The 10,740-nt window shown below is 39.8% G+C and overlaps 1 protein-coding gene across 1 annotated transcript in view; it reads right to left on the bottom strand.

Moving 5' to 3' along the window:
* Nucleotides 1-565: 565 nt before the first annotated feature.
* Nucleotides 566-10,740, bottom strand: part of ANKH (ANKH inorganic pyrophosphate transport regulator) — a gene marked incomplete at its 5' end in the record, with an annotated part of 48,647 nt that continues 38,472 nt past the window's right edge. The window contains 4 exons of the mRNA XM_009081981.1: nt 566-798; nt 2,930-3,029; nt 3,605-3,728; nt 4,754-4,883. Of these exons, the coding sequence (XP_009080229.1) occupies nt 682-798; nt 2,930-3,029; nt 3,605-3,728; nt 4,754-4,883 (471 nt within the window). The remainder of the gene's footprint in view (nt 799-2,929; nt 3,030-3,604; nt 3,729-4,753; nt 4,884-10,740) is intronic.

Raw genomic sequence — 10,740 nt, forward strand, 5'->3', positions numbered from 1 at the left:
ATGAGAGAGGAACCTGTTTTTCTCCACTTTGTATGTGGAGACTCACACGTTCCTCCCTGCATTGTACCCTGTGCAGTATAAGCTCTAGTGATGAGGCCAAACAAAAAGATATAGTTCACCATAGTATATTAGTTTATGTAGCAAAGTCATTTTCAAGCAAGTAAAATAAAGCTCTGTATTCCAAACTTCTTTTCCTTTACATTTCTCAGAAAGAAAAGGAAGGAAAAGGAAAGAGGGGAGGGGGTAGGATTATGGCAGTAGCATTGAGCCAGTGGCACGTGCCAGGGTGCGTGTGCGAGCGTGCAAGCACATGCCTGCACACACACATGTGCACAGAGAGCAGGGCTTTGGTTGACAAATGCAGATTGTCCAGAGAAGGTGGATGCATAAGTAAGGAAGACTCTACAGTGATGCAATTGTATCTTTTATGTTTGCATGGAGTGAGAAAACAAATTCAATTGGGAAAAAAAAAAGAAAAAGAAAAAAAGAAGCAAAGACCTCTTTTTAGGTCCCTCATCAGTGAGAGCATACTCAGTATGCTAGAGAATTTATCTGAAACCTTTTAAATCAAGGCCTCTTTATTACAAAAATAAAAACGAACAAACAAAAAAGTATGAGAGACGACAAGATGCTGAAGTGTCACTCCAATCGTCCCTGCAGAGAACAATTGCATCCCATTAATTATTCATTCTCTTCTCTCATTTCTACGATGTCTGTCATTTCCTCTGTGTGAGGCATGTCGGTCATTGCAGAGTCTTCACCTTCTGCAGCTGTTTCATTCTCGTTCCTCTTCTTTTTCTAGATTGAAACAAGCATTCAGAAACCTATCAGTAAGTTGTGCACGAATAGTCTCCTACAGACTTTGGGCACTGGGAGAAGTGAGGTGGGAATATGGTTTGTTTAGAATATGTCATCAATAACTAGAATATTTGTGTCATATTTGTGGCTTGTCACTTAACTTAGAAGATTTCCATAACCTTTCTGGGGCTCAGCTTTCTCCTTTCTAACATAAATGCAATCACAGAGGCATTTCATATGCTAAGTAACATCCAAAACAGGCATGGCTGGAGGGAAGAGAGCAGCTGGAATCTTTTACATCAGAGACTTTTTATTAAAAAAAATAAAAGAAAACAAAATATGAGAGGAGAAAAGCTGCTCTAGGGAGGAAGATAGAGGTGGCAACCTAATTTCTCAAATGTCAAACTTCAGGAATTTTATAAGATGGGAGAATTCTGGCTTTTCTTGGTCCTGCTGATCCACTGTGATTCCCCACCCCACCAAGGTCAAGTAATATTATAGTATTTTTGGCTAGCAGGAGCAGGAGGGCATTCAAAAGTCCTATGATTCATTCAGGATGTCCTGGATTAATAAAGCTAAGAAGCATTCAGCTCCCTAGCAAACAAGGTGAAGCATCTGTTCCTCATTACCCATTTCTCAGCAGGCTGACTAGTTTTACTGAAAACAATTGTACAGCTGACAAAATATCCCCCACAGGTATTATTGATTCAGCTGAACTGGGCATATCAGAGTTTCAAAATTTCAGAGGTGTCTACACAACTTGGTGTATATAGCTACTGTTTGGCTCTGCCACTGTCACACTGAATGAAGAATAAATTAGGCTAGCACAGTTATGACTACTGCTACCTGAACTCATCACTGCAAAAAATTAAGCACAAACAGAAACACTGTATGAGTCTAACAAACAAGCAATGAGGACACTGGTCCAAACACATATATATTGTGAAATCACAGGCCAAGAACAAGCCGTTTCAGTGTCTACAGGCTTTACTCTTTGGTTCTCAAGAAAAACATGACAAACTAATCATGAGAGATATTATGATTCTTCTATTGTCTTATGAACCTTGTACATTTTGATCTGTTGCCATGGCCTGTGCTGTTAATACATATCAAAACGGGTTTTAGTTTTTTCCAGTATAAGGAGTTTAGATATTCCATCTTCTGTATTTTTTTCCAAAAATAGAAGTGGTGGGTATCTCCACTTGGCACTTAGTAAGAAGTCTAATTGAAAAAAAAAAGTCAAATGCGTAAATTATATTTTCTGCTCCCACCTACAGAGTCCTTCTGTACTACGGAATAATGTACACACCATGCTGTTTCTGCTTGGAGTTGGACCTGTGCCCTACACAGTGCCTTGAACACTAACTGTAAGGACATAACATGCAGGTACTGTGATGTACCCAGTCACTCAGCCAACATTTAGCGTGTGTTTGACTCAATTTAGTGGAATATTCTTCCAAGTTCATGTGTCACCACTACTCTGTACACGCAGGATTGCAGTGTGTGAAAGAGTAAAAAAAGCCTATGAGAAAACCTCACCTGTATAATTATTTGTAAGCTGTTATTATCAACTGCTGCAGAAGAGTATTTTGTTTTCTGCCACTTCTTTAGATGGCAAAAAGACATAAGCACACTTATATCCCTGCCCGTGGCACGGGAGTTGGAACTAGTTGGAACTTTAAGGACCCCTCCAAGACAAACCATTTTATCAGTCTGTGGTTCTATGATTCTATATACATATATATACACTTGGATGAGCAGTTCCTATATCTACATAAAGATGCTATGTTGCACTGTAGTGGCAGTTACACAGCACAAAATAGGTGGTGGTAAGAACACGATGTCCATGATACACGTTTTGAGGTGCAAGAGGTTTACTTCATATCAGCATATCTTGTGGCCTGGTCCCATGGCATGAATGCCCATTAGGAGCTGTTGGGTACCTTCTGGTTTTATTTCAACCCAAGGAGTTTCCAAGTTGCACGCTCCTGAGATCACACAGGGAAGCAAACCAAATGCAGGAGGTGGGGATGCTGGGGAGTCATGTTTCAAAAGCGTACTCTTAATCTGAACTAAAATCCACTATATCCATCAACTGCATTCACCAGACCCCACAGAGCCTAATTCTTACCTGTTTCCGATAGACGTAACAAGCTGCAATTGCAACCATGGTGGATTCTCCTACGAAACCAGCTAGAAGAGATCCTACTCCAAGAGTGGCTCCATGAACACTGTTGGTGGCATAAAAAGAAACAGTTGTGGTTATGTGAGAATGCATGACTCACAACTATGTTTTCACTGGCATATAGAACCAATCTGTTGTTAGAAATATATTCTTCAAAGACACAATAAATACACTGGCAAAGAGAATAACTGGCATTTTAAAGGACTTAATGGCTTCACTGTTTAGTAAAAGAAGCACACTGAATCAAATTGCGGACTAAGAATTTCAAGTCTTGTACAGAGTGCTGTGGAATAGATAACTTATAAACAAGACATTCTTTCATTAGTTTTCTTAACAGTGCATTTAATAACATGGAAATAAATTTCCCTTAGGACATGCTTTTTGCCTCTTTGACATTTGTGCATTTTTCAAAAGGGACATCACTATCGTGCCTGCCTAGAGCAGTCACACTGGTAAATTTGTAAATGTTTCTTCTCCAGATATTGACATTACTTAGGCTTTATAACATGGTTAGCATTTGGGGAAAAAGTTCTGAGCTATGCAAATTCAGTTATCAAGTGAAAAGGAACAGGAATGAAGAGGAAAGTAAACCACTGGGTTGTGAGAAGAATAATGATTTACCCTAAGTAAGGCAGTACGATGAGACTAGTGATGAGGACGATAATCCGCAGCACTGAGCTGGGTGCCAACACAAACGTCTTCTTCAGAGTCATCAGCCAACCAGTCAAGTGTGCTCTGACAGTCACTGTTCATAAACAGGGGAAGGGAAGGGGATGGGAAGAAAAAGAGGCAAGAGTAGTAAAACAAAAAAGTCAGTTACCTCATATGCTGCTTTTTCATGCAGAGAAATATCCACTGTAAAATGTTGCTGGTAACTTTGCACACTGAAAACCCTACTAGAAAGGAAGTAGAACTTGTATCCAAATTGCTTTAATATACCGATTTGGGGAAAACAAACAAACAAACAAACAAACAATCCTGTTATGAACAGCAATCCTTTCTAAGAGCCGCTCTCTTACAACCATTTTATTAGTCAGTCCAATCTGTTTTCTTCATTAAAAAAGCAACTATCCCCTTCCCTAAAGAGAAATGATACCAAGGCAAAATTTCTATCTGGTTCCAAGTGTGGTACATGGTGTAACAGCCACACACACAAAAAGATATGTACATGTAATTATTCTTATAGTTGTAGCTTACCTTTATTATGAAACTGTCTTGTTATATAAGGAGAAAACACTACATGATGTCACATTTAATTACAGAGCTAGAAATTTTTTGAGGGGAAACATTTCGATTATTGCTGCCAAGCTTGTCTCACTCTTTGATAGGAGTATTAACTTTTATTATATATTGTTTATGCTCTGATTATATCTGCAAGACACAACGAGTCTGGCAGCAGAAGGGCAGACTAATGAAGGTGATGTTAATGTGAAGGTGGTCCTAGATGCTATTCCAAATAGGTACTTTCAATCTTGGCACACGTGTATCAGTACTGTCATTTGTGTGTTTGTTCTTGATCAACTACAATATAAAGAATTCAGGCTTGACTTTTGACAGTCATAAATCTACCTAATGACTGACTGCAAGATTTGCATCTTGACTACCGAGGTAAACAGTTTGGGTCTTCACCAGCGTCAATACAAATGGTGTTACTCATGCTAGGCATGCATATAGCCATGTACGTACAGCAGTGCCAGACCCTATAATTATGCCTCACTGTTGGTTTAGGTTTGAGGTTACAAAGCTCTTATTTTTTAATTTATTTTTTACCTGGAACTGGAAAGAAGGAGAAGATGCGCAAAGGAACGACACACAGCTCTGCAAAAGCGAAGTCTACTCCAATTATGTCAACTAAAATCTTCTCTGACACGTTTGGCGTCCAAAACATCACAAAACAGAGCTGGAAAGAACGAAATAAAGAAATGTTGGTATTTCAGAAGGGAAGCACAACAAAAGATAGGCCCTCCTGGACTAAAATATATGTTTACTGATGAGTAGATAACCCTACTAATGATAAATATACATACTGTATATTTATATTTAGCTTGCATTAAATGCAGAGTACACAAGTGTACGTAAGAGAGACATAACTTCAGAAGCAATTCCTACTCTTCATGTTCCTCACATACCAAGACTGCTGCATATAGAAAGAATTTCTATGGTTCCTGCAAATGGTTGTACTTGAAAGGGGTAATTGTTAAAAAACAGTAAAAAACTTGACTTTTACAGCACTTGCTGTGGTTAAGACACTCATATTCCTAAACAGATAATTAAATGTTTTAGTAACTAAAGATCTGAAGTCCTCCAAGACCCAGAGATCTGACCTAAATCTAAGACTAGGGGTTTAAATGCACTGCTGACAGCAGTACTGCAGGTATGTAATATGCCTGACAGCAAGGCAAAGGTGTTCAGCACAGTCCTGCAGACAGTGGTGCATTCATGGAGCAGATCATCCTAAGTGTGATCACACAGCACCTACAGGATGGACAAGGGGTCAGACCCAGCCAGCATGGGTTTAGGAAGGGCAGGTCCTGTCTGACCAACCTGATCTCCTTTTATGATCAGGTGACCCATCTGGTGGATGAGGGGAAGGCTGTGGATGTAGTCTACCTGGACTTCAGCAAAGCCTTTGACACCGTCTCCCATAGCATACTCCTGAAAAAGCTGCAGCCCATGGCTTGGACAGGGGCACTGTCTGCTGGGTTAAGAACTGGCTGGATCGCCCAGAGAGTGCTTGTACTGCACAATGCCATTAGCATCCTACTGAGCAGTATAGTTACTGCTGCTGCAAGATTCCATGCATGTATGCTAAAAGCAGAGTCTGCCCACTGTTAGCACAAGGCAAATAGTCTTTTCTTCTTCAACAGCCACTTGAATGAGTGTTGAACATAGTTACAGGCAAGCAAATAAGTGACCAAAAGCATTGTACTCAATCCTGCTCTTTGAAGTTAAGGTTTGTTTCTGGCCTTAGTAAGAGCAGACTCAATGTCCACCCAGCTCCTACAGGAGGAAGGTCAGTTTGCCAATCAGGGGCAATGACTCATACACAGGTGGTATGTGGTCATTCCCCCTCAGCTGTTGCAAACTGCAGTCTCCCCCTCTGCTCCCCCACTCAGCAGAGAGTAGGTGCTGATAAATGGCTTCAAAGAGCACTTATATAGTAGCTGGTGAGTAAAGACAGCAGTGACTGTTAAGCTTGAGAATAAGCAGTCTGAGGTGGTGAGGCATGGCAGCAGAAGGACCTTCTATTTCTGTCTCACCATGCTTCCATCTTTTTAGTTGCAATATTGGTAACTCGTTACATTTTGCTAAGAGATTCCTCTCTGTCATCTTATGAGCAGATGATATTCTCATTGCCACAGGGAACACAGTCTCAAGAAAATAAACTAGTGTTTTGCATCATGCAAGCCCTTTGCAATTCGAATTCTAGAGTGATTGCAACTTGGGAAGCTTCCATACTATTTCAAAGACAAAATCAAACTGTGGTGGGAAAAAATCAGGCTCTACTTCAGGCAAAGGGTAACACTAAATATGCAAAGGAGGGAAGGTATTTCAGTTGCTAATTTTATTACGGATGAGGTATATTCAAAATGGGATGAAGTCAGTCTTTTTTGTGATTCTGAGTGGTCTATATGATGCTTGTTGGTACCTTGGTAAAAGGTGAAGCCTGATAGAGTGGAGACTGGAGAAGATGGTAACAGATGAAGTAATGCAAGTAGTCCAGGAAAACTGGGAGTGTTGTATAGACAACGACAAATAGGATTACTGGAATAAGTGACTCAGATCAGGAAGGATTTTAGGAAACAGATTTAGCCATAGTGTGTTTCCTATCTTTCTTTCAGTTTAATACCACTTGCCCTTACCCTCTGCATCTCTCTGCATGTCTGCAAGGTTAAAAATAGAATAAATGGGCTTGGATAGGGTTACATCTGTACCTTCATTTAATCTAATCAAGAGATGAAGGCTAAATAGTGAAAGCTTCCGCAGAGGCGAGCGATGCGCAGCCATGGTGGCACTGCAGCTTCAGGTTGCAATCGTGGTTGGTTGCAATGGCTTTATATGGTAATGAGTATTGTAGTTGGCAACTCTGCTGAGGCTGAAGCATTTTAATGCTTTGGGAATAAGGATTTTTCTTGTGGAATTCTAGCAAGAGATTTGATTTGATTTTCTGATGTCTTGTGGTATGAGTGCAGCATGATATTAAAGGATAGTTTCATTTAAGCCTCTGATCATTTAACCAGAACTTCAACTGAACAGCAATGAGTGCTTGAAAAATACAGGGAAAAAGGGAGGTCTAAACAGGAGAGCAGAATGCTGCAGAGAGTAAGAAGGCCTGCATAAAGACAGTAGTATTTATTACAGTGGTGTTATCTCTGTATCAACAACAGTAGCCTAAGCATTTCTGAGAGTGTTTTAATAATTTGATCTGAATTGAAGGCTTCTGGCAGGTATTGGGTACTACACCTTTAACTCTTCTACACTAGTAAAATCTGAAAGACTTTGCTAAATATGTCAATAACTTACAATACCATAAGAAAACCAGTACAGCTGTACTAGAGCAGATCAAAGCTGCAGCTAGATTAGCGCTATCACCCTGCTAAAGGTCACTGGGAGTTGCCAAAGGGAAAGGCACAAAAAGCAGGGCAAGTGTAGCGTCAGAGATGCCTTTCCCTGACTGCATGGTTTGAGCTGCTGGTGGTTATGGCTTCAGCAGTTCAGTAGTTGTGATGCACCTTCATTCCATGCAGGATTATGTTGTGCATGCAAAGTATCTAATATTAGTGATTTTTTTTTCAGTCCAGTTGTGCATTAAAAGTAAGTGGCTCACTTGTGGCTCAGACACTCTCCATAACTAAGTGGGCTGATTTTTCATGTGGAACCTGGCTATTCTCAGCTAACAAATTCAGTGTCTGAGCATATTAAAAAGTCAAAATTAAAAACTTCTGCTGTTGCCAAGCCTTAAAGAATGCACTAAATCTCTGTTTCAGTGGGGAAAGTAAGGAACTGCTAGTACTCAGTCCAGCTTCTCTTTAATCTCTTAAGTACACTTAAGGCATTTGACTTTCACAAATGATTGTGATGAAAGACTGTTCATGAGATTTTGTTTCAGATGCTACACGTGTGAGTTTGAATACTTCTAGTTCTTGAAAACTAACAGTCTTTTCATAGGCCTTGCATCTCCTGGAAGCTATTTCCATTTATTCTGGTTGCTGACAGGGATTACTAAACCTCAGAGACCCACTACATAATGCATTGTAATACATTATGCTAACAAAGGCTATTGTCATGTGTACAGAAAACTGCAGGGTGCTAGATTGATTTGCTTTTCAGCACTTGTAGAAAGCTGCCTGTCTTTTGGGACATTCATTGATAAATAGAAGGCACAAAAGAGGATTCCAGCGAGCTATGAACAAAGTACAGATTTTCTAGACTTCAGTGCAGTCTTTGGTTAGAAGAAACACTGCCAGATGACAGAGACATGATATGGCTCTATGTTTTTCAGAAAGAAGCTATGGAATCCTAAATGGATGTTTTTAAAAGTAGGTTAGACATATACCAGGCTGGAATGAGTCTGGAATAATAGATTTTATCATGGTAAATGATTAACCTGTTATAGATTATTCTGTGATGAAATACAGTTCCTATTTTTCCCCTGCAAAAAAACTCTCAGCAGACATTTTATATAATTTATTGAACTTGTTATATTTGCAGAAGTATGGCTGTCTAAGAGAGGTGTTTCACCTTCAAAATACTGTTCTACGTATATATTGAGGATTGTATTTTATCTGATTTAACCCATGCCTTGTTCATGACTGTTCTATTCCCATTTATGCTACATGGTGCCCAGTGAGGGCAGAGGAAATCTACTTTACATCTTATTACACATCTCAGCTTTGAACTGCGCCTCAGATCTTTGGGGTTAGTATCAGCTAAGTTTATCACTTCTATTAATATGGGAGAATATAAGCCATACAATTCTGCCTTTTGAAGTGTGCAATAAGGCAATCAAAACGTAGCCTGAGTCTTACATGGTTGGCTCTCCTGATTTGCCAAACATCTCCATGGTCTCCCTCTTCCTCAGATAAACAGAACTTCCAGAATTCTATCTCCTTACAGAGCTTGTATCACACAAGATGACCTGATCTCACACATACATTTTAGAAGTCAAGACAGTATCTTGTTCTAACTTGCACCAGTATAAAATGCTGAATTTGTCTCCTCTGTTCAACATCCTAGTTTGCAAGATATTGGAAAAAAAATGTTTAATTTGTTAGTGCCGTTTTTATAGTATTTTCAAATCCATACCTTCACCAGCATTGAAAACTGAATTCTCTAAAGGACTACGTAATACTGGGGTTTGTCACTCAAAAACTTCCTCTAGCATCTTACTGATAAAGGAAGCTGCAGTTCTGTACTTTTATGAAGAATAAAAGTAACAACAGTTTTAAACTGTTAACTACTTACTACTACTGAAACTGTAGAAATAGTTAATAGATACATCCCTTTGCAGACCACAGCTGAGGTGTGTTTGTGTTGAATATAGCTGTGCAACAATACAAATTCCTAATACCTCCTGAAGCAAGCATGCCACTATGCAGTTTCTCAAGTAGCTGAACAACATGAAAAGCATCCAGCAGGGTTCTTATGAAGGAAGGCAATGCAGCTACTCATCAATTTAGACAAATACAGGATTTTGTGTTTTATTGTGGATGAAGAAATAAAAAAGTCTAGGTTTCATTATAAAGGCATTATTCCTTGTTGATAGGAAATCACAGGGGAAAACAATCAAGTAAAAAACCTATTGCCTTTAAAGACTCAGGGGGTTGGGATTTTTTTTCAGTGAGGTTTTTTTATATATATTTTTAAGCACACTGCTACAAATAATCATAAAATTCTTTGTTCTATAAACAATCATAAGGAGGGATTGCAGGGTATGATAGGACACTAGAGGCCAGCATCACTGCCTTGCTATAGAAGCTTGCTGCACACCATAGCCCAGTCCACACCAGAATGAACCTGCTGAATTGTATGCTCTCTTTGCTGCAAATCATGTCAGAGAGCAGCCTTTGCACAGCCACCCCAGTTCTGGCAGTTTTGAGGATTTTTTGATACACAGCTTTTAAGAAAAAAACTCCTTAAATTCATCATCCCAAATTCTTTGAGGCTTAGAAGCACTAAAGGTTGCTGCAGTCTGATGCTCTGTTAAGATATATTACGGTGTGTGCTCATGAGCCCCGTAACTCAGAAGAAGGCAGAAAGTGGGTCCTTTTCTTGTGTAGGAAACACAAGGTTTTCAGTACCAGACTGTCCAAAGCCCCAGGCAGTATGTCCTGACCTCCCAGCTGACCCTGCTTTCAGCCAGAGGCTGGACCTGATGAACTCCTGAGGCCTTTCCAACCCGAACAGTTCTGTGATCCCATTAAGAAAAAAGCCCTGGATCTGTGTGCAGCAAAAATGTCAGACCACAGTCATATTTGAAAGCAGTTTATCATAATGCTGATGACTTGAATCACAAGGACATTCTCTTATAACGATTATCCCTCAGGCACATGCAAGCCAGAATAGATTTCTCTGAACTTTGTGTTCTGCAAAGAGTATAAAGCTGAAATCAACCGTCATAAAATTTGTCAAGCAGCAGGGGGAGCAAAAGGAGCCTGTGGGAACACTAACTTTGTACCTCCTCCTGAAATAATTGGTTTATACATAGCTAAGTATCCCCCGACCTCCCCCAGCTTTCAGAGTGACGGAGCAAAACG

Source organism: Acanthisitta chloris, unplaced genomic scaffold (genome assembly GCF_000695815.1).
Source record: "Acanthisitta chloris isolate BGI_N310 unplaced genomic scaffold, ASM69581v1 scaffold9919, whole genome shotgun sequence".
Classification (NCBI taxonomy): Eukaryota; Metazoa; Chordata; class Aves; order Passeriformes; family Acanthisittidae; genus Acanthisitta; species Acanthisitta chloris.